We start from the raw sequence: 24246 nt of genomic DNA on the forward strand, positions 1-24246 counted from the left end.
GAAAAGAGAAGCAGAGTTAACGTTTCGGGTCAGTGACCCTTCTTCGGAAACAGACTACTTGGTCTGACTGGTCTATGTAAGTGTTTACCATCCTCTCCATCTCACCCTATCAGCATACCCTTCTAGTTCTTTCTCCCTCATGTGCTTATCTAATTTCCCCTTAAATGCATCTCTGCTATTTACCTCAAATACTCCATGTGGTAGCGAGTTCCACATTCTCACCACCATCTGGGTAGAGAAGTTTTTCCTGAATTCTGTTTTGTTTATTACTGATTATCTTATATTGATGGCCCCTAGCTTTTGGTTTTACTCATAAATGGAAACTTATCCTCTATGTCTACCCTATCAAGCCCCTTTGTAATTTTAAAGACCTCTATCAGCTCGTCCCCTCACTCTTCCCTTTTCTAGAAAAAAAGAATCCCAAGCTTATTCATCTTTAGATTGTGTCACAAGCAAAATACTGCAGATGCTGGAAATCTGAAATAAAAACAGAAAGTGCTGGAAATACTCAGCAGGTCTGGCAGCATCTGTGGAGAGAGAAACAGAGTTAATATTTCATGTCGATGACCCTTCATCATCTGAGTATTTCTAGCATTTTCTGTTTAGATTGTGCCAGTTCTGGAATCATCCCTGTGAATCTTTTTTGCATCTTCTCCACTACTGGGATATCCTTGTTGTAATATGGAGACCAGAGCTGAACACAGTAACAATCTTAGTCCTGGTTTAAAAGATTCAAATATGCAATGAAATAAAATGTATGGATGCTACAATGAAATTATTCCTCATATCATTAGCAAGGCTCCCTCTCTAAACTGTGAACTTGGTTTTAGTTTGTAGTTGTCTTGACATATTATCCAATTTCATGTAGGAGCTGAAGTTTACAGCTGAGGTCCTGTGCGATTAAAACTCCTCTCTCTCTCATGCACAAATATGCCATTTCATTATCCAGCCGTAATAATCAATATTTTCTCTGCTCTTGATGGAGAGGCAATTCACAGCAGTTAAAAAAAATACACTTAATGCTCGCTTTGCCACTGCACAGGGTAATCCAGGAATCGATTTAAAGGCAATACTGAGATTGGAGAAATTGTTCATTCTGATAAACACAACAGAAACTCGCCTGGGAAATGGAAGCAGAGTGGAGAAAGTGGGACTCAGAGTCAAGGTAGGAGGGTCGCAACACGAATGTAATCACTGAGTGGGCTGATGGGTCTTTGCCTGCTCCTATTTATCGATGACTGTTTATTACCTGTGGGACGAGTGGCCCTTCTAAATCACACTGCGACAAAACTAAAATGGGTAGGTTTTGTTAGGTAGGGGTATTAAGGGTTATGGGACCAAGGTGGGAGAGTTAAAATGCAGGTCAGCCATGATCTATCTGATTAGTGGAACAGGTTCAAGGGGCTGAATCTTCCTGTGGAATTCTAGGAAAAAATGAAGGATTAATACTGGAATTCTGGGAAATCCCAGGCAAATTTAGGATTCTTTAGGAATAATCAGATCTTCCCAAGAACTGGTACCAATGGAATGAGACTTGTCAACATTACTAACTTTCCAAACTAATTTATGAGTCAGTTGTTATGAAGAAGGCCTTTAACATACCCTCGATATAAGACTGAGGAATCTTTTATATTTTGATTAAGGTACTCGGAAAAGACAGACAGTTTGGTATCAAACATCAGACCAATTAACACCTGACCAATACAGTCCTGGACTTGTGTCTGCCTCATCGTATGACACCTGAGAATGGACCACATGACAGAATCCATCACCTTGCTTGGCCATCAGTAATGAAGTCACTAAAAGGAACGTGTTGAATGGAAGATCATAGGAATATAGGAACAGGAAGAGACCATTTAGCCTTCAAGCATCTTCTGCCATTTGATGAGATGATGATCGATCTGCGGCTTAATTACAGATACCTGCCTTTGCCTCATTTCCTGTAACACATTTGGGTACCAAAAGCCTATCAGTCTCAGGTTTAAAATGTAACAATTGATCTAGCATCTATTGCTTTTACGGAAGAGAGTTCCAAATTTCTACCACCCTCGGTGTGTAGAGGTGTTTCCTAATTTCAGTCCTGAAAGATCTGTCTCTAATATTTAGACTGTGCCCCCCTCGTCCTAGACTCCCCAACTAGCGGAAATAGTTTCTCCCAATTTACCCTTTCATACTTTGTGCAAGCATATCAGGAGGTGGTGGAACATTCCAGTAGGTTTTGAGGAGTTTAAGAAACAGGTCTTATAAACAGACAAAGTCTTAATGGTGAAGTTGGAAAGTTAAGAGATTAATTTGACAGAGTTTGACGTGTAAAATGGATCACAAATGTTCGAAACTGAAGTCTTTGAGCACAGTGATTGTGTCAAATAACAATAGCGAAAGGCAAGGTATTTTAGGTTAAGCTAGGATGAGAAGAAGATGACTAAAGAGGTCATGGATGGTGCCTGGTCACAGACATCCCCAGAGCTGAATCAGATTGTACCTGAGGGAGCAGGAAAAGCCAAACTCAATCACAACCAACCCACATGAAGAAGGTTATACACCAGTGCTCATATTTCAATGTTGAAATTGTAGAATGCTAAAACAACAACTTGCATTTATATAGTGCTTTTAACATAGTAAAATGTCCCAAGGCACTTCACAGGAATGTTATCAAACAAAATTTGACAGTGAGACACATGAGGAGATATTAGGACAGATGACTAAAAGCTTGGTCAAAGAAGTAGGTTTCAAGAGTGTGTCATGGTCCTGAGTTTTTTTTTCTCTCCTCAGAAATATTGTGGTGAGCTTTTAAAAGTGTAAAGAGATCGATGCATCTTTAAGAACTCTCCGGAGAAAGTGAGCCAAAGTGCCTTCTGGTTGCCAAACAACAGCTATGGAGTGAGAGAGGACAGAGATTCAATATAGTAGTTTAGACTTTGAAAACTAGCTGGCAAAAAACCGGTTTGGACAGAGACAGACTGTTCCAGCAATTGAAGGAAGAAAGAGAGCTCTCTAAGAGACAATTTAAACTAGGGGAAAGAGCTGTGCTTTTTCTCTCTCAAGAAGATTCTACAAAGCAACAAGATGAATTAATTCCCTAAGAAAATAAGAAAAGCTTTTCTTACTTAACAAAGTATCAGTATTGCTGTGTTTATCACTGAAGGGACAATTTATGCTACAACTGTTGAACTGAACTGCTGAATTTCTATCTTTGGAAGGACCTTAGGTTTCATCAGATCTTGGAAGACTGCATGTGAATTTTGACTGTGTTGTATTGGAAAACTCCATTCATCAGGAACGTAACTTGCAAAGGCTTTTAAAAAAATTTTTCGAGCAGCTAATTAAAAACCAAACCACTGTTAATTTGAGTATATGTACATGAATACGGGAGTTAGATTTTTAAATAAGAAGGTCTTTAAATATTGGTTTATCTGAGAATTTAAGATTTTAGTTTTTTAAAGAAATAATTTGTTGATATCTAAAGATAATTGGTTTGGTTCACTTCCTTTGGGGGTTACTAGATTGTTCAATTTGGCTGTTTTCTTTACCGATTTGGAAAGCTTAAAGAAATATAATGCGACCCGTGGAGCAACGGGACTGAATTGACAGTGCGTTGCTCCCACCGCGATCAGAATTTTATATTTTGATCGGGGGCATTGTCCTGAGCAGTTGTAACACCTATCTTAAAGGAAATGAGAGAGGTAGAGAGTGGGAGAGGATTAGGGAGGGAATTCTAGAGCTTAGGTTCCAAGGCAGCTGAAGGCACTGCATTAATGATGGAGCGAAGGCAGCACAGGAGGCACAAGAGGCCAGAATTGGAGGAACGCAGAGATCTCAGCTGGCTGCAGGGCTGGAGGTTACAGAGATATGGATCAGTGGGGCCATGGAGGGATACAAACACAAGGATGAGAGTTTTAAAATCAGGACGCTGCTGAATTGGGAGCCAATGTAGGTCAGTGAACAAGAGGTGATGGATGAACAGGAATTTGTGTGTTAGGATATGGGCAGCAGAGCTTAGGATGAGATAAAATGTAAACTCAACCTTGCAAACCTGTGTTATAATCTTGGCCATTGACTGTGACTCTGGTACACTGTTGTAAAGCAAAATCTAGCTAATGCTGAAATACTGCAGTATATTTAACATTTGAGCAAATGGTGATTCAACACTGATTAATAATATATACCTAAGTGCTTCAAGTGCTCACTGGTTAACCTTGTAATGGTGTTAGGTGTGTTATTATAGATGTCACTGAATAAAATTGTGTTAGTTTATGCATCTTCGAGTCCAGTTTGATCCTCAATGATTCTGGCAGGAGTTCATTGCTTTGAGCATCCCCGATTTTAACTACTCCCCCACTGGCTACTGTGCCTTCAGTTGCCTGGTCCTAAGCTCTAGATTTCCCTCCCTAAACATCTCCACCTCTCTTTCCTCTTTAAGATGTTCCTCACGTGTTGGCAGGCTATTTGACCAGGGAGGGCACCACAGACAAGGCTGCTGCTGTCTTCATTCAGCAAGAACAGGATGTAGAATCTGTATAAGTGAAGCTAAGAAACAGCAAGGGGCAACAATTATTGGTAGGAGTGGTTTACAGGCCACCAGAAAGTAGTGGTAATGTAAGGCATGGTATAAATCGGGAAATTAGAAGTGCATGTAGCTAGGGCAATGCATTAATCATGGGTGATTTCAATATACATATAGACTGGGTAAATTTAATCAGCATTAATGCTGTGGAAGAAGAATTGCTGCAATGTGTCTGAGATGGTTTTCTGGAGCAATATATTGAGGAACCAATGAAAGAACAGGCTATTTTGAATCTAGTATTATGCAATGAGAAAGGGCTAATTAACAATCTGGTGGTTAAAGAACTTTTAGGGAAAAGTGACCATAGTATGATAGAACTTTCCATTAAGTTTGAAAAAGATGTAGTTCAATCCAAAACTAGGGTCTTAAATCTAAACAAGGGCAATTATGAAGGTATGAGGAGCAAGTTGGCTATGGTGGATTGGAAAAATACTTTAAAAGATTTGATGGTAGATAGGCAATGGCTAATATTTAAAGAATTAATGCATGGTGTTACCACCAGGTGAGAAAGAGGTCTAGGGATTCGCTTTCAGCCTTCATCTGGTCTTACTGTAACAGGGTTTAATTTTAAACACACTGTGTTTAGAGCTCCCCCTTGGTGAATCCTTGCTCACCACTTTCCAATTATAAGGCGAAGAAATGAGCACAAACAGGCTTTCTTAGGTTTAAAGAAGAAAAGTGAAATTTATTAAAACTTAAACTTAAACTCTAATTTGGTTAACACCTATGGATACACGCCATGCCCCATGCTAGCATGCAAATGCAATACGCACATGGAAGTAGAGACAGAAAAGAGCAGAAGAAAAGATAAAGTGGAACAGTTTGATGCAATATCTGAGGAGGGGTTTTTGTTTCGAGCTTGCTGTAGTCCTTGCTTGTGGGTAATTATTGCTTTTCATTGGGGCCCAGTAGTCTTCTTAAACCTTGTTCGCTGTAGGAGACTTTTCTCTTTTGGGGTTCCTGTGTCTTCAATGGCTCTTCAGTTCCGAGAGAAAGAGATGAGAGCAGACAGGAGAGGCTCCAACAAGCCAGCCATGAGAGGTCTTTTCAGTCCAGGAGCAAACAGCTTCCTGAGTTCAAATTCTCCGTGGCGAGTTCAAAAAAAAACCTCCAACAGCCAGTTAGTCATGTAACTAAACTGGTCTGACCACGTCTGTTTGTGTATTCGGCCATCTTAGCAGTTAACCTGGAATGTGAGCTCCTCCACCCCCAACGTCTGGTAATCAAAAGTCCATTGTGGATTGAATGTGACAGGAAATGGTCTTTTGTCCCTTTTAAGCTCTGTCTGTAATATGCAAATGTCTTTCCAGTCAAGTGTCTGGTGTTTTTTTTTAAAGCAAGTTCTTTCTTTACTCCAGTTTAAAAATCAATGTTCATGTGGTGAAATTAATATGCCTCATTCTTAGGCAGGTGGCGGCCTGCATGACAATGGTTTTCAAAAAACGTACATTCCTTTAAGGCAAAAGAACCCAATAGGAAAGGTGATTCAGCCGTGGCTAACAAAGGAAGTTAAAGATAGTATTAGATCAAGGGTGGGGGGAGTGTGCTTATAAAGTTGCCAAAAAAAAGTTGCTGGCTGGAGGATTGAGAGAATTTCAGAATCAGCAAAGGAGGACCAAGAAATTGATAAAGAAATAGAGAATAGAATATGAATGTAAACTGGCAAGAAATATAAATATTGATTGTAAAAGCTTCTATAGGTATGTAAAAAGGAATAAAATTGGCAAAAACAAATGTGGATTCGTTACAAGCAGAGACAGGATTATTTATCATGGGAAATAGAGAAATGGCAGAGAAGCTAAATAATTACTTTGTGTCTGTCTTCACAGAGGAAGATACAAGAAGTCTCCCTGAAATAATTGAGATCCAAGCATCTAGTGAGATTAAGAAACTGAAAGAAATTAGGATTAGAAAAAAAGTAGTATTGGAGAAATTAATGGGACTGAAAGTTGCCAAATCCCCAGGACCCGATGATCTTCACCCTAGAGTGTTGAAAGAGATGGCTACACAGATAGTGATCGTTGGTGATTATCGTCCAAAATTCTATAAATTTGGCAATGGTGCCTCCGATTGGAAGGTTGCAAATGCAACCCCACTGTTTAAGAAAGGAGGGAGAGAGGAAACGAGGAACCACAGACCTTTTAGCCTGATGTTGGTAGTAGGGAAAATACTGGAATCTATTATAAACGATGTGATTACTGGACACTTAGAAAATAATGATCTGATTGGGCAGAGTTAGCATGGATTTATGAAGGGGAAATCATGTTTGACAAACTTGTTAGAGGCTTTTGAAGATGTTACTAGCAGAATGGATAAGGGGGAACAAGTGGATGTGGTGTATTTGGACTTTCAGAAGGCTTTTGATAAAGTTCCCCATAGGAGGTTACTAAGCAAAATTAAAGCACATGGAATTGGGGATAATATACTTGGCCATGTGAGCCGCATGGAAGATGACAGGATCCCCAAGGACGCATTGTGCAGCGAGCTCGTCACTGGTAACAGACCCACCGGCCGTCCATGTTTCCACTTTAAAGACGTCTGCAAACACAACATGAAGTCCTGTGACATTGATCACAAGTCGTGGGAGTCAGTTGCCAGTGATCGCCAGAGCTGGCGGACAGCCCTAAAGGCGGGGCTAAAGTGTGGCGAGTCGAAGAGACATAGCAGTTGACAGGAAAAAAGACAGAAGCGCAACGAGAGAGCCAACTGTGTAACAGCCCCAACAAACAATTTTATCTGCAGCACCTGTGGAAGAGTCTGTCACTCTAGAATTGGCCTTTATAGCCACTCCAGGCACTGCTCCACAAACCACTGACTACCTTTAGGCGCTTACACATTGTCTCTCGAGACAAGGAGGCCAAAGATACTAGCATGGATTGAGGATTGTGTAACAGGCAGAAAACAGAGAGTAGGAATAAATGGGTCATTGTCAGGTTGGCAGGCTGTGACTAGAGGGGTACCGCAAGGATCAGTGCTTGGGGCCCAGCTGTTTACAGTCTATATCAATGATTTGGATGTGGGGACCAATTGTAATATTTCCAAGTTTGTGGATGACACAAAACTTGGTGGGAATGTGAGTTGTGAGGAAGATGCAAAGAGGCTTGAGGGGGTTGGACTGGCTGAGCGAGTGGGCAAGAACATGGTAGATGGAATATAATGTGGATAAGTGAGAGGTTATCCACTTTGGTAGGAGGGATAGAGGTGCAGAGTATTTCTTAAATGGTGAGAGATTGGAAAGTGTTGATGTCCAAAAGGACTTGGGTGTCCTTGTTCATAAGTCACTGAAAGCTAGCATACAGGTGCAGCAAACAATTAGGAAGGCAAACGGTATGTTAGTCTTTATCGCAAGAGGATTTGAGTACAGGAATGAAGAAGTCTTGCTTCAGTTGTATAGAGCATTGGTGAGGCTGTACCTGGAATATTGTGTGTAGTTCTGGTCCCCTTGCCTGAGGAGGGATATACTTGCCATAGAGGGAGTGCAGCGGAGGTTCACCAGACTGATTCCTGGGATGGTGGGATTATCCCATGAGGAGAAACTGAGGAGACTGGGCCTGTATTCTCTGGAATTTAGAAGAATGAGAGGCGATCTCATAGAAACTTACAAAATTCTTAAAGAGATAGACAGGGTAGATGCAGAAAGGATGTTTCCCCTGCTGTGGGGTCTAGAACCAGGGGACACAATCTCAGAATAAAGGGCAAGCCATTTAGGACTGAGATGAGGAGGAACTTCTTCACTCAGAGGGTGGTGAACCTTTGGAATTCTCTGCCCCAGAGGGTGGTGGAAGCTCAGTCACTGAGTAAGCTCAAGACAGAGATCGATAGATTTCTAGTTGCTAATAACATCAACAGATATGGGGATAATGCGGGAATATGGTGTTGAGGTAGACAATCAGCCATGATCTAGAACAGCGGAACAGGCTCGAAGGGCTGAATGGCCTACTCCTATGTTCCTATGCATCCACTCAAGAAGGGGGCGAGCCATTTGGATGGTGATCAGGGATGGGAACCCAAGCTGATTTTGCCCCTCCTTATCCAAGCACTATAGGCCAGTTAGCCAGGCTTATCCATACCAGCTCTGATGGGCCAACTCAGCACAGGACAGGGGTACAATCAGGAGCCTGATTGTGGCTGAGTACCACACCAGGCAGCCTACTCACACAATCAGCCGTCGGTGAAGACTAGACTGTTCCTTTGTACAATAAATGGAGACGTGTGTGATTTAATTCAGTGATGCAAAGGCATAATCAGTACTCGTAAAAATAAATTGATTTCAGTCAGAGCTAAGATTTTGTTTCCTATTTGTTTCACTAGGTATCCCAGGATGTCCCCTCTTCACACTAAGAGAAGTAGGCTGCAAACAAACGGCACTGCTCTTTGCCTGCATCTTTAACACGCCTTGTCAAATTAGATTTTATGGCGCAGCATTAAAAATTTATGTCTCCTGCCTGCCTCCTGCAGACAGATTTGCAACAAAAAAAAAATTCATTGCTGAAAGCAAAATATTAATCTCGCCACTAGATTTTTTAACAGTTTCCTTTCCAATTGCCTTTTTCTGGCGTGAGCTTGGCATGGAGGCTGTGGCTGTTGCTCTGTGTGATGAAACAGAGGGTCCCGCTCGTTCCCTATCAATCTAGGGCAGGAGTGCAATATCTGGTCCCTTTCCTGCTGCACTTGTATCTAAGAACAGAAGTCATGGTCCAGCACTGTTCTGCGAATGCTTACCCTACTCTCAACAAATTGCTGTCTGTGCTATTTTGACACAGGTGCTATTCCATTAACAAAGTGCTGTCTGATACATTAGCTGCTATCCAGACGTGGCTGATTGGGAATCCAGATGTGCTTATCTTCATCTCTGGTCAGTAAATAAAAAACGAGTAATAGACACTGTTGTTGGTCATGTGATCTCAATACTCATTCACATGGTGTGTGCATGTGAAGTTCAGCCTTTCTGCGTGTTTATTGGTAAAATGATGGTATGAGAAACGGTGTTTTTGATAGTTGAGTGCTTTACCTCCCTGGTTACTGAATAGCAGGAGATTTTTGTAATGTACATTTACCAGTATTGTGTGCAAGATGTTTTCTACTAATATTGGTGCATGTGGCTGATACTGTGTTGCTGTAAGCTCTCTGTTTCGGAGTTCCAGTGGCTGAGGTAATTTTTTTACCGGGAGCTGGGGTTATTTTTGGATGGCGCTGAGCTGTTTCATGTTTACACTGTCTGCCTGTCCATCAAATGAATGACCGGCTGTTGGATGAGGTGTTAAAACTTCAGTTTTCTTGCTCAAGTAGACTTTGAAAGCAACAAAAACTTGCATTTATATAGTGCCTTTAACATAGTAAAATGTCCCAAGGTGCTTCACAGGAGTGTTATTAAACAAAATTTGACCCTGAGCCACATAAGGAGATATTAGGGCAGATGACCAAAAACTTGATCAAAGAGGTAGGTTTTAAGGAATGTCTTCCAGGAGGAGAAAGAGATAGAAGAGATAGAGAGGTGGAGAGGTTCAGGGAAGGCGTTCCAGAGCTTAGGGCCCAGGCAACTGAAGGCAATGGCGGAGCGGTTAAAACCAGGGATGCTCAAGAGGCCAGAACTGCAGGAACTCAGAGATCTCAGAGGGTTGTGGGGCTGGTGGAGATTACAGAGATATAGCCAGGCCATGGAGGGATTTGAAAACGGGGATGAGAGTTTTAAAATTGAGGTGTTGTAACTGGGAGAAGAGGATAGTATTTTGCAAAGATAAGATTGGATGGGCTGAAGGGCCTTCTTGATCTGAGCCTAACGCTGTTGGGGAGGGTTTAAACTAATGTGGCAGGGGGATGGGAACCAATTGAGGTCAGTTGACAGTAAGGAGGTAGTAACAAAAGCCTGTAAGGAACTAGATAATGAAGTCAGTGTGACTAAGGGGAAGAGCAGGCAGGGAGCAGATGATGAATATAAAGGGACTGGTGGTCTGAGGTGCATTTGTTTTAATGCAAGAAGTGTAGTAGGTAAGGCAGATGAACGTAGGGCTTGGATTAGTACCTGGGAGTATGATGTTATTGCTATTACTGAGACTTGGTTGAGGGAAGGGCATGATTGGCAACTAAATATCCCAGGATATCGATGCTTCAGGCGGGATAGAGAGGGAGGTAAAAGGGGTGGAGGAGTTGCATTACTGGTCAAAGAGGATATCACAGCTGTGCTGAAGGAGGGCACTATGGAGGACTCGAGCAGTGAGGCAATATGGACAGAACTCAGAAATAGGAAGGGTGCGGTAACAATGTTGGGGCTGTACTACAGGCCTCCCAACAGCGAGCGTGAGATAGAGGTACAAACATGTAAACAGATTATGGAAAGATGTAGGAGCAACAGGGTGGTGGTGATAGGAGATTTTAATTTTCCCAACATTGACTGGGATTCGCTTAGTGTTAGAGGTCCAGATGGAGCAGAATTTGTAAGGAGCATCCAGGAGGGTTTTCTAGAGCAGTATGTAAATAGTCCAACTCGGGAAGGGGCCATACTGGACCTGGTGTTGGGGAATGAGCCCGGCCAGGTTGTTGAAGTTTCAGTAGGGGACTACTTTGGGAATAGTGATCACAATTCCGTAAGCTTTAAAATACTCATGGACAAAGACGAGAGTAGTCCAAAAGGGAGAGTGCTAAATTGGGGGAAGGCCAACTACACCAAAATTCGGCAGGAGCTGGGAAATGTAGATTGGGAGCAGCTGTTTGAAGGTAAATCCACATGTGATATGTGGGAGGCTTTTAAAGAGAGGTTGATTAGCGTGCAGGAGAGACATGTTCCTGTGAAAATGAGGGATAGAAATGGCAAGATTAGGGAACCATGGATGACAGGTGAAATTGTGAGACTAGCTAAGCGGAAAAAGGAAGCATACATAAGGTCTAGGCGGCTGATGAAAGACGAAGCTTTGAAAGAATATCGGGAATGTAGGACCAATCTGAAACGAGGAATTAAGAGGGCTAAAAGGGGTCATGAAATATCTTTAGCAAACAGGGTTAAGGAAAATCCCAAAGCCTTTTATTCATATATAAGGAGAAAGAGGGTAACTAGAGAAAGGATTGGCCCACTAAAGGACAAAGGAGGAATGTTATGCTTGGACTCAGAGAAAATGGGTGAGATTCTAAACGAGTACTTTGCATCGGTATTCACCGAGGAGAGGGACATGACGGATGTTGAGGTTAGGAACAGATGTTTGATTACTCTAGGTCAAGTTGGCATAAGGAGGGAGGAAGTGTTGGGTATTCTAAAGGGCATTAAGGTGGACAAGTCCCCAGGTCCGGATGGGATCTATCCCAGGTTACTGAGGGAAGCGAGAGAGGAAATAGCTGGGGCCTTAACAGATATCTTTGCAGCATCCTTAAACACGGGTGAGGTCCCGGAGGACTGGAGAATTGCTAATGTTGTCCCCTTGTTTAAGAAGGGTAGCAGGGATAATCCAGGTAATTATAGACCGGTGAGCCTGACGTCAGTGGTGGGGAAGCTGCTGGAGAAGATACTGAGGGATAGGATCTATTCCCATTTGGAAGAAAATGGGCTCATCAGTGATAGGCAACATGGTTTTGTGCAGGGAAGGTCATGTCTTACCAACTTAATAGAATTCTTTGAGGAAGTGACAAAGTTGATTGATGAGGGAAGGGCTGTCGATGTCATATACATGGACTTCAGTAAGGCGTTTGATAAGGTTCCCCATGGCAGGCTGATGGAGAAAGTGAAGGCGCTTGGGGTCCAAGGTGTACTAGCTAGATGGATAAAGAACTGGCTGGGCAACAGGAGACAGAGAGTAGCAGTAGAAGGGAGTTTCTCAAAATGGAGACGTGTGACCAGTGGTGTTCCACAGGGATCCGTGCTGGGACCACTGTTGTTTGTGATATACATTAATGATTTGGAGGAAAGTATAGGTGGACTGATTAGCAAATTTGCAGACGACACTAAGATTGGAGGAGTAGCAGATAGTGAAGGGGACTGTCAGAGAATACAGCAGAATATAGATAGATTGGAGAGTTGGGCAGACAAATGGCAGATGGAGTTCAATCAGGGCAAATGCGAGGTGATGCATTTTGGAAGATCCAATTCAAGAGTGAACTATACAGTAAATGGAAAAGTCCTGGGGAAAATTGATGTCCAGAGAGATTTGGGTGTTCAGGTCCATTGTTCCCTGAAGGTGGCAACGCAGGTCAACAGAGTGGTCAAGAAGGCATACGGCATGCTTTCCTTCATCGGACGGGGCATTGAGTACAAGAGTTGGCAGGTCATGTTACAGTTGTATAGGACTTTGGTTCGGCCACATTTGGAATACTGCGTACAGTTCTGGTCGCCACATTATCAAAAGGATGTGGATGCTTTGGAGAGGGTGCAGAGGAGGTTCACCAGGATGTTGCCTGGTATGGAGGGCGCTAGCTATGAAGAGAGGTTGAGCAGATTAGGATTATTTTCATTAGAAAGACGGAGGTTGAGGGGGGACCTGATTGAGGTGTACAAAATCATGAGAGGTATAGACAGGGTGGATAGCAAGAGGCTTTTTCCCAGAGTGGGGGTTTCAATTACTAGAGGACACGAGTTCAAAGTGAAAGGGGAAAAGTTTAGGGGGGATATGCGTGGAAAGCTCTTTACGCAGAGGGTGGTGGGCACCTGGAACGCATTGCCAGCGGAGGTGGTAGATGCGGGCACGATGGAGTCTTTTAAGATGTATCTAGACAGATACATGAATGGGCAGGAAGAAAAGAGATACAGAACCTTAGAAAATAGGCGACATGTTTAGAGAGAGGATCTGGATCGGCGCAGGCTTGGAGGGCCGAAGGGCCTGTTCCTGTGCTGTAATTATCTTTGTTCTTTGTTCTTTGTTTGTTCTATATCGAGGAAAAACAGGGAGTTCTCCCCAGCGTCCTGGGCCAACATTTACCCCCTTAACCAACATCTGGAGAAGATCTGGTCATTATCACATTGCTGTTTGTGGGAGCTTGCTGTGTGCAAATTGCATTACCATGTTTCCTATACTAAGTAACAAAGTAAATTATGGTCCGAAAAGCACTTCGGGGTGTCCTCAGGTTGCAAAAGGTGCTATAGAAATGAAAGTTCTTTATTTCTTTCTATCTTGTAACATATTACATTCATTTTTTAAAATGATTTTTGTCCTGTCCATTTTGAATCCGCCACACTGCATGAACAATCCCGTTTAAGGGGAAAGGAGGTGGCTATTCCATGGCACTCTCTCTTGTTCAGTTCTGCCATCTAGGAAAATTGGAACGTAAGGAGGACATTCAGTCCCTTGAGCCCATTTTGCCATTCAATTAGATCATCGCCGATCTGCAACTTAACTCCATTTAACTCCTTGGCTCCATATTCCTTTGTGTGAAGAAGTGTTTCCTAACATCACCCTTGAATGAGCTAGCCCTGATTTTATGCCCCTTGTCCTGGATCCCCCCACCAGAGGAAATAGTTTCTCTCTATCTTATCCATCAACTCCTTTAATCATTGACACCTCATTCTGCTAAGAAATGTTTGAACACAGCCTGAGATGACGCATCTCCAATTATTCCACCTTGCCTGTGGTGAGGGATGAGGTGGCCAGCCTCCGTGCTCTACCTCCCACCGAGGCTGTTGGCTAACGCTGAGAACATTCTTTTCTGTGTCAATGAGTCCTTGTGATGCAAAGAGCATTTTCTCCCCCTAGTCCTGTATTGAGGCCATTGCTGCAGAGAACACACGCATTATTGATGAGCCACTGCTGACAGTGCTCCGTCTAAAGGTTGGCTTCATGTGGTACTGGATGTGACTAAGCTTTATACCTTCTATTCTTGGCAGTTTCTGCCCACTTCCCTCTCCTGAGGGTGCTAACTGTTTGGCTTGGTTCGAATGGGCCAGTTGCTCTCCAGTCTGTTGCCAAAGCAGTTAGCAAATCATTAGTTGTGAACTTTGACAGACAGCAAGCTATTTGACCACAGGGGTATCATGGCCGACCTCAATTCTTCCTTCTCCTCGGGACCAGGTATGCAAACCTGCAGCAGGAATTGTCTCTGTGATCAAGTGAGTCAGTAGAGATTGGAGGGCAAATCTCAGTCCTGAGTGGCTCGGCCTGTTATTGGTTAAACAGTCAATTAACTGAGCAATCCCTCACCCCCCCCGCCAATCTGGCTTTCCCAGCCCAGCAACTCAGATGATTTGTCGTTATATCTCTCAGTCACTGACTTGACCTGTTTGAATTTCATGGAAGTTGGAAATGGCTGTTCTTAGTGCTGTTGCCACATTGGTAGATAGAGCTTTTCCCTCCTCTTGAACACAGAATTGAGGATGACACCCACAGTTCAGTACACAGGGAATGCCGCACTGTTGGTGGATCAGTACTGAGGGAGCGCTGCACTGTCGGAGGGTCAGTACCGAGGGACTGCTGCACTGTCAGAGGGTCAGTACTGAGGGAGTGCTGCACTGTCAGAGGGTCAGTAGTGAAGGAGAGCTGCACTGTCGGAGGGTCAGTACTGAGGGAGTGCTGCACTGTCGGAGGGTCAGTACTGAGGGAGCGCTGCACTGTTGGAGGGTCAGTACTGAGGGAGTGCTGCACAGTCGGAGGGTCAGTACTGAGGGAGTGCTGCACTGTCAGAGGGTCAGTAGTGAAGGAGAGCTGCACTGTCGGAGGGTCAGTACTGAGGGAGTGCTGCACTGTCGGAGGGTCAGTACTGAGGGAGTGCCGCACTGTCGGAGGGTCAGTACTGAGGGAGTGCCGCACTGTCGGAGGGTCAGTACTGAGGGAGCGCCGCACTGTCGGAGGGTCAGTACTGAGGGAGCGCCGCACTGTCAGAGGGTCAGTACTGAGGGAGTGCTGCACTGGCCAAGGTGCCGTCTTTCGGATGAGACATAAATCTGAGGTGCTGTCTGCTCTCTCAGCTGGGAGTAAAATCCCAATATTGGAAAAAGAACAGGAGGGTTCTCGCCGGTGTCCTGGCCACTATTTATCCCTCTACCAACATCAATAAAACAAATGATCTAGTCATTTTTCTTTTTTTTTCTTTATTTTTTCATTGTCACATTGCTGTTTGTGGAATCTTTCTGTGCTCAAATTGGCTGCCATGTTTCCTTCATTAAAACAGTGACTACCCTTCATTGGCTGTAAAGCACTTTAGGAGACCTTGGTTGTGAAAGGTGCTATAGAAATGCAAGTCCTCCTCTCTCCACTTGTTTGTTTTTTTCACTTTAAAGCCTCTCAAACTCACTTTAAATTGACATCGAATTTAACCAATCAGTGTGGGCCAGAGGCGGAACTTCCGCTAAATGGTTGCTAGGGCGCAAATCTGCGCCTTGACAACCAACCGGCCCCCTTGTCTGAAAGGACCGGGAAAAGCTGCAGTTTTTGCAAATATTTATCAACAATAAAAACAGAAATAACATCCAATTATCCGAGCGCGGGAATCGCTTCAAGATCATCAAATCCCCCGGTGATCGAGGCTGTCCGCCAGCTGGTGACTGACACTCCAGGACGCCAATGAGATGCGTGGTTCTAAAGTAGGAGCCAATCAGCTTTAGAGGGAGGCGGGCCGTTAGGCCCCGCCCCCTAAGGTGATTTGAGTGGCATCGCCTCTAGCCAATGAAAAGCCGATGTAGGATCGGTGCAGTCAATCCGGTGTTTGGAAGGGCGGTACTTCCTGTGTTGTTACTGGGACCCGGATTCTGCCCCTAACAACGGGAGCAGCTTCAGGCCGTGGCTGAGGTGAGTGCACCCTCCCCCGGCCTCCAGACCCTGCTTGGGGCTGGGCTGCCCGTAGTGGCTGCGGGTCGAGGCCTCAAGCAGCCCCGGTTCACAGTAAGGGGGCCATGCGGGGCTCTGGGGCTTCAGTGACGGGGAAAAGCTGGGATTGTTTCTCTGAGCAGCGAAGGTTAAGGGGAGATTTAGTCGAGTGGCTCAAAACCATGAGGGGTTTGGATAGAGCAAATAACTGGCATTTTCATGTGGAAAAGCTCCCAAGGTGCTTCAAAGAAACAAACAGGGACTTGCATTTCTATAACACCTGTCACATCCTTCGGATGTCCCAATGTGCTTTACAGCCAATAAAGTGCAGTTACTGATGTAGGAAATGCGGCAGCCCTTTTGTACACAGCAAGATCCCACAAGCAGCTGTATGGTAGTGGCTGGTTAATCTGATCTAATGATGTTGCTAGAGGAAAGAAGGAGCAACTGTCCACTGGCAGGTGGTTTGTTAACCAGAGAGTGCGGATTGATAGTAATCGGCAAAAGAAGCTGGGTGGGGGTGGGGTGAGGAAAGTGTTTTATATTAAGTTGTGTTCTGGAATGTGCTCCCTGAAAAGGGTTTTGGAAGTGGATTCAATAGTACTTTCAAAATAGAATTGGATAAATACTTCAAACGGAAAAAAAAAACATGGTTTTGGAGACAGAACTAGGGGAGTATAACTAATTGGATTGCTCTTTCAAACAGCCAACAGAGACACGATGGGTTGAGTGACCTTCTGTGCTGGAAGATTCTATTGGGAACAAGGATTTATACATATAGGATTTGTTTGTGTTGCATATTGGGAGCTGAGATGTAGTGAAGTGCAGTTAGAGGGTGGGGGATAATTGGAACATGGTTTGCTGATGCAGTTCACCCCCTTTTCCCTCTCAATTTTAAGTCCTACATGATGTCCTTATTTTTATATTTCCATTATAAAATCTAATATCCACACTTATGGAACCTTAGAGTTACAACCTCCTGCCAGTGGTACTGCATCACTAATCTAAATTATTTCACCATCTAAATTATCAGACTGCTTGTCTGACAGCGAGTACTGGATGAGCAGAAATTTGCTCCAATTAAATATTGGAACGATCGAAGCCATTGTCTTCAGTCCCCATCAGAAACTGTAGCCACCGACTCCATCCCTCTCCCTGTCAACTGTCTGGGATTAAACCAGACTGTTTGCAACTTTGACGTCATATCTGACCCGGAGATGAGCTTTCGATCGTATATCCACGTCCATTCGATCATATATCACTAAGACTGCCTATTTCCACCTCGGTAGCATCACTCCTGTCCCAGTTCATCTGCTGTTGAAACCCTCATCCATATCTTTTATTACCTCTGGACGTGACTATTCTGATGCACCCCTGGCTGGCCTCCCACGTTCTACTCTTTGTAAACCTGAGGTTATCCAAAACTGTACTGCTGTGTCCTAATGCAGCAAGTCCCATTCACCCATCACCCCATGCTCTCCGACCTACATCAGCTGCCAGTCAAACAATACCTCGATTTTAAAATTCTCATTCTTGTTTTCAAAACCTTCCCCAGCCTCGCCCCTCCCTATCTCTGTAACCTCCTCCAGCCCCACAACCCTCAGAGATCTCTGCGCTATTCCAATTCTGGCCTCTTGGGTTTCTCCAATTTTAATTGTTGCGTGATTGGTAGCTGTGCCTACAACTGCCTGGGCCCTAAGCTCTGGAATTCTCCCTTTATAACTCTTTCTTCCTTCAATACACTCCTTAAGACCTACCTCTATGACCAAGCCTTTTGGCCATCTGCCCTAATATCTCCTTATTTGGCATGGTGTATAATTTTATTTACACTCCTGTGAAGTGCCTTGGGACGTTTTATTACATTAAAGGCTCTATATTAATATAAGTTGTTGTTGGGTTGAGGAAAGGGGAAAAAATCAACCAGGATTCCCCCGATCACTGTGCAGTGATGGGTATGTGATGTCTGGTGGACTTGGGCTTGAGAATCTCTGCTGTTGAATATTCTGTTCACAGTGTTTTGGCTTTCACTGAGAGAATGTGAAGAGAGTGCTCTAGAATGAGGCAGTGCATTCAGGGTAGACTGGAAGACATTTGGTAGAAAACTGCCTGATCTGTGCTGTTTACATTGGATGGGATAGTAATATATGTTGGATTCTTTTAGTAAGACTTGAAGGGGATTGGTTTTCTTTGCTTTTGATAAGGGGATCTAATTACGCTTTTTATTAGGAAATACATTTCTTTGTTTCAGCTGGAGGAGCTAGACTGGGGAGAATGGTGAAATGTAGAAACCAGCTCCTTCCGTAGTTTAGTGGGTAAATGTAATGTGTGGTGTGATACTGAGCCTTGCGGACCAGGAATGTCCTGGGTTGGATTCCTGGTCTGTGAAAACAAATCCTCCTTAATTCTGATGCTCCACCTGGTAAATGCACTGTCCTGTGTGATACTGAGTTGTACTGAAAAGTTCCATTTTAGTTAAAAACCTCCTTTTAAAAATAAGTTGCTTGCTTTAACTGCAGATTATTGAGCATTTAATTATGGATGTGGGGAATTGTAAATCCTTCCTGTGTACACCTTGATCTTTTTATGCCTTCAGATTTTGACATCCCTTTAATCCTGCGGTGTCGAACCCGTGTAAAATCCAAGGGTTTACGAATGAGGTTTTTGACTAGTTTTTGGTTCAGTGATACTTTCATGCTGCGGTATATTACTCACCTGTAGGCCTTAGTGAACCTCAGGCTTTGTCGTATAATGGGGAGGTTCATGAGTTTTGGAGAATATTTTACCTTTTCTGCTGGCTTAAAGTTTCATTGATGCTAGGCACCTTTCTGAAGCTCACCCAAATGGCCATTGAGTGTTTTGACTGCTGTTTGTCTGTGGCAGATGGTATGTTCTGGGTTTTATTGCCTTAAAGGGATGTTTGCTCATAAGAGGAGCAGTGTGATTAAAAGTACTGAGAAGGAATCCAGCACTTCAGTTTTTAATGTGATCATCTTTCTGAAATGGGAATATTAATGACCCTTTCTTTCCTAAAAGGGGTAGAGTTTATGTGTAATGGCAGAGCCCGAGGGAAAGAAGGAAGATGCAGATTCCAGGCGCATTCAAACCTTCCCCATCGTCAGGGTGAGTCTCCAATCAAACTGCTTGTACCCAGTTCGGATTGAGAAAGCCCATTCAATTCAACGAGCCCAGCCTTGGGAGTCTAAGCGTCACATGTTGCCTATGCTTGTGGAGTTGTCTCCCAACATTTTGATGCTTGAATGTTCCTTGCATGTAGCTTTCCAAATCCAGAGCAAAACTTCACTTGTCAAGGCAGGGTTCCTTGCACTAGACAAGCACACAATTAATGTCAGTTAACCTCTTGTCAATCTTATCAAGGTCAGACCCACAGGCAGTAGCTGTAACATTCATTAATTAATTAACTGATGCTTCATGCTATAAAATAATAATTTGAATTTCATTTTAACCTTGGGAAACTGACTTGTCTTGCCAGATTTAGATACTATTATAATTGAAGCCATTATATTGGGCCAAATAAGATAAGTTGTTTTACATCTTTTGCCACCAGATATTTGAGGACTATTAGTAAATGGTGTCGATCATGGTGGTGAGCCTTTGTCGCACCTACACATCTTTTTCCCTGGTCAGTCATTGGTCATGGTGAAAACGAGCAATGATTGGCTGATTGTCCCAGCAGAGCTCTGTGGCCGGGTTTTAGAAGGCCCACCAAAGTCTCACCTGTTAAAACCAACAAAGAATCTAACAGTTCCGCAGGGGTTTTACTTTCAGTCTCATCTTTGACAAACTCGTGGTGTGCTTTGTGTTAAGTAGCCCAAATTCTGGCACCATGTACTCTCATCTTGTGAAAAATTATTAATCCAAATTGTGGAGGATATTTGTGCACTTAAACCTGGGTGTGCTGCTTTGGGGGGATGGGTGCGGGTTCATGTGTGAAATGAGTTTGAGAAGTCTTGGTCCAGTTCAAAATGGGTATTTACCCATAGTGTAAATTGCCTCTAATTTCCCTCAAATAGCCAACCTCCTTCAGATTTCCAGCACCTGCAGCATTTTGCTTTTTGAAATGCCTTCAGGAGTTTGGGGGAAGTGTGGGAAAGGGGGGAAATATCACATTACTGCACTTGAGAGGTTGAGTTGAAGAATATTGTTGGGATAAAGTAGAAGGGGTTTAATTTCTTGCTGGATGTTGGATGCAGAGTGTCCAAAATTAGAAAATTATTCCATTAACCAATACTAATATCCCTCAGAATAAATTTACAAAAGCGAAAACCTTCTGTGTAAATTACTGCTGTATATTTAAAAGATGGGAAAGTATGCCGATTAGTTGTGACCTCCACAGCAAATTTGAGTGTAATTACACACAAAGTTCTCCATTCGGTGGAAGCTGCTTCCTAGTCTCTTGTCTTTTGTTTACAGCATTGTGATATGCCAGAGGAAATGAAAGTGGAGACAATGGAATTATGTGTCACAGCTTGTGAGAAGTATTCTGCTAACAATGAGGTGAGTGTTTATTTTTCAGATTTATATATGCAGCAGGTTTCTGGATGGGCAGGGTCGAAGGTGGGGGTTTGACTGAGATGCCTTGTTCTGCTGTGGCAGTTGATGCTGCCCCGATAGTTCAGTTGCTGAAGGTGTTGCCACACATGATCAATGTTTCCTATAAGCTGCGGGAGTGCACGGCTGCGCAGCAATCCTAAAAGGACAGCGCAGGGCAGCAAACAGTCTGCACACAACAACAAAAAGAGGGAACATTGCACATAATACTAAGCCATATAGATCAGGAAGCTGTAATGGGTTTGATATCTGATTGGTGCCGATCTCAGTACTGTGATAAGCCAGGGTTCCTGGTCCTGACGACTATCTGGAGATTCCTGTTTGTGTCTCTGTCGAGCTTGGCTATGATACCCTTCGTGATCAAATAGCCTGCCAGTGCTCACTTGTGCCATGTGCGTGAGCTTGTGGAACTGTGGCCCATCAAAAGTCAGCACCTTTTTGAAGAGGAGAGGAGAAATAAATAGTCCGCTTTGCATATAGTGGAAGAGGTATGAACCAGTTCTTTGTGTTCATGTATCCATGCTGTAAAATTCCACTTGCCAACTTGGGCATGACTGGTTATTCTCTGGATCCTGTGAAAAGAGAACATCGCCACTTCCAATAAAACAACACTGGTTTGCACTTCTCAAACCACCTCCTCTCGCGCTTTAGTTCTTCTTTCTTTGTATACTAGAGGTAAACAGTGTTCCCTTTTCTAATTTTTTTCCTCTGGATATGGGTGAAGCTGACAAAGCTGCAGTAATTACCCATCCCTAGTTGCCTGGAAAAGTGGTGGTGCGCCATCTTCTCGAAGGGCTACAGTCCTTGTTGTGGTGTTGCTCCCACAATGCGATTTGGTCATTAGGAATTCCATGGTGTTGACTTATATGGGTGAACAAAGAGCAAATTTTCCCAGAATGATTTGGGGTGGGAGGGGAGGAGGAGTCACTGTGCCTCTTGCTTTTACTATATTTTAGCAGAAGTGTGGTCTCTCTGGCAATGTCTTAACCACTTGATTTGGTGTATGCTCAACCTGTACAATTTCACTAGAGTAAATGGCTTGGGAAGTAATGCATGGAGGAAAGGCACAACTCGATCAGTCGCAAACAACTGAACATCATCTACCACGGAAAGAATTCTCTACCACGGAAAACAGTTGAGGCCAAATCATTAAATATATTCAAGAAAGAGTTAGATATAGTTCTTAGGGCTAATGGGATCAAGGGGAGAAAGTGGGAACAGGTTACTGAGTTTGGATAATCAGCCAAGATTGTATTGAATGGCAGAGCAGGCTCAAAGGGCCGAATGGCCTACTCCTATTTTTCTATGTTTCTATCTGCCCAGCTCGTGTGTCTCCCCAATAGACTGATATGAGGGATCTGGAGTATCCGGCATTGTAGGCAGCAGCTCTGTCCTGTCAACTCAATGAACCAACATACTACCACAAATGAGTTTTGATCCTATTTTGGAGTAATCTCCACGTATCTGCCCCGCTCTCTATCAGGAAACCAGGCCCTGTAGAGCAGTTAGATTCTGCTGCTAATACAGGGACTGAGTCCGAAATGTGACAGCAGCTCCCGCGTTTATTTGAACGTAGCAGAAACGCATTAGTAACATGGGTCTACAATGCTGTTGGTAGTGTAGGTAAGCTGGGTGAAGGAGATACCAGGCTTTTTGTGCTCTAACATCTGAATTTCTGGGCAAAAGAAAGACCACAGTTCATCTCGTTCACCTTCTACCATCCAGTAGTCACATGAAACAATCATAATCGAGTTATTGACTAATCACAGCGATCAATCTCTATCAATGAATCTACAACAGACCCAGGCATGAGGTGAGGAAAACCCCCAGTGCTGGAGAGCTTTGGGAACCATCAGTTTAAAGTCACCTGTTCCTCCCAAACTCATACACTCAGCACACATCGTGTCCCAAATTACTCGTATACATGTGTTATAAACAGCTTAATTCTGGTGTCTAGAGAGACTAGTTTCCTCTGTGTTGACAATCTTACTCCCCATCTTATTAAATTAAAAGCCCAACTTTTTTCATCTTTTCCACAGACTGCAGCCAAAATGATTAAAGAAACAATGGACAAGAGGTTTGGTGCTTCCTGGCATGTGGTGGTCGGTGAAGGATTTGGGTTTGAAGTCACTCATGAGATGAAGAACATTCTATACATGTATTTCGGGGGCAACATGGCAGTGTGTGTGTGGAAGTGCACATAACATGAAAGAACTGCACGTGGAACAGCAACACTGATTTCCCCTTCTCCCTCCTCCGATCCCAATTTGTCTCTGAATACAACTGCACAAAGGACATCGATTCAATCCAATGGGTCGTGCTGCAAAGAGACCACTTGCTGTTTGAAAAGATTCAAAGCATTTCTTTGGGTTTCAGCTGGTGCAGGAATACAGACTGAGTATTTTTAATCCCCTGTTTTTAAACAAGGTACAAAAACTAAATGGTTAAATGAATGATGCCATCATCAGGCTTGGGTATCATTCAAACAGGGTTTCCTGCCCTGGTAATGTGGCTGGAATATTAACAAGGTGAATAATCCATAGCAAGGGTACACTTCTATATAGCATTAAGTAATTTTTAAAATCTCATTTCCTTTACATGGCAGCCAAAAAATGCATGAATTTCCAAAGGGATTTTTCTGCCACGGCATCTGAAGTAGAACCTCGACTTCATCAGTATAATGTTATTGAAGCGGAAACCATCATTTTAGATTAAAGTGGAACCGGGTAGATTTTCCAGATGGTGTCGAGGTAGGGGAGGCAGAGGGGAGAAGGCAAAATACAATGGGACTTTCCCGCCCTGATCAACAAATGAAGTCTCCAGTTCCAGTTATCTATGGTTACCTATTTTGATACTCAACTGAGATTCTGTCATGCTTATTTTTTGATGCAACTTACAGGGACCAGAGGAAGGAGGAAATGGGTAGGAGAGATGAGAAGAGTCCGGTCTATATTTCAGCATTCGAACACTCCCTCAGTACAGGTTCACTTGTTACCAGCTTCATAGATAGGGATGAGAATATCGCAAGCCTTCGAGGTAAACCCTTGGTTGATTTGTTTCAAAATGTTTGCTTTTTTTTTTGAAAAAAAACTTCTCAAAGTATTGTAACAGAAATATTCTCACTTGTATCTTCATGGTTTTTAATAAAACTATTTTAAACTTTAATCAGGTGATGAAGGTGATGTCATGTCCTTTGAAGCTTGTATTCTGAATCGATCGGTTTGAAATGCAATTTACAGTTGCATCTTTTCTGATGAAGAAAGGATTCAAACTTTTTTATGTTTGTGATGAATGGATGGATGTAAAAGTAGTCACCTGATCACCCCCCTTCTCAGGAGGCAGGATCCTTTAAAACAGGGACCAAGGAAAATCTTACCCATTTGGCAATCGTGGCTG

General features: G+C 43.3%; 1 protein-coding gene and 1 long non-coding RNA gene across 2 annotated transcripts; both read left to right on the top strand.

The window, feature by feature from the left end:
• LOC137353706 (uncharacterized) lies at positions 1 to 4132 on the top strand. Its single transcript, XR_010969869.1, has 3 exons — positions 1 to 76; positions 1043 to 1165; positions 2773 to 4132. It is a non-coding gene; the product is annotated as an uncharacterized lncRNA (long non-coding RNA).
• A 12050-nt stretch (positions 4133 to 16182) lies between these two features.
• On the top strand, positions 16183 to 24015 carry LOC137353707 (dynein axonemal light chain 4). The gene is made up of 4 exons (XM_068020068.1): positions 16183 to 16263; positions 19315 to 19401; positions 20713 to 20796; positions 22890 to 24015. The coding sequence occupies exons 2-4, from the start codon at positions 19333 to 19335 to the stop codon at positions 23052 to 23054; spliced, it is 318 nt and encodes a 105-aa protein (XP_067876169.1). The 5' UTR covers positions 16183 to 16263; positions 19315 to 19332; the 3' UTR covers positions 23055 to 24015.
• The last annotated feature ends 231 nt before the right edge of the window (positions 24016 to 24246 follow it).

The sequence above is a fragment of the Heterodontus francisci genome, chromosome 41 (assembly GCF_036365525.1).
Source record: "Heterodontus francisci isolate sHetFra1 chromosome 41, sHetFra1.hap1, whole genome shotgun sequence".
NCBI classification, from domain to species: Eukaryota; Metazoa; Chordata; class Chondrichthyes; order Heterodontiformes; family Heterodontidae; genus Heterodontus; species Heterodontus francisci.

Bases quoted from the DNA above. Each gene is read 5' to 3' on its own strand.
- LOC137353707 (XM_068020068.1), top strand. From the start codon at position 19,333: ATGGCAGAGCCCGAGGGAAAGAAGGAAGATGCAGATTCCAGGCGCATT. The intron at 19,402-20,712 runs GTGAGTCTCCAA...TTTTGTTTACAG, and splicing joins AAACCTTCCCCATCGTCAGG to CATTGTGATATGCCAGAGGA. The intron at 20,797-22,889 runs GTGAGTGTTTAT...TCTTTTCCACAG, and splicing joins AGTATTCTGCTAACAATGAG to ACTGCAGCCAAAATGATTAA.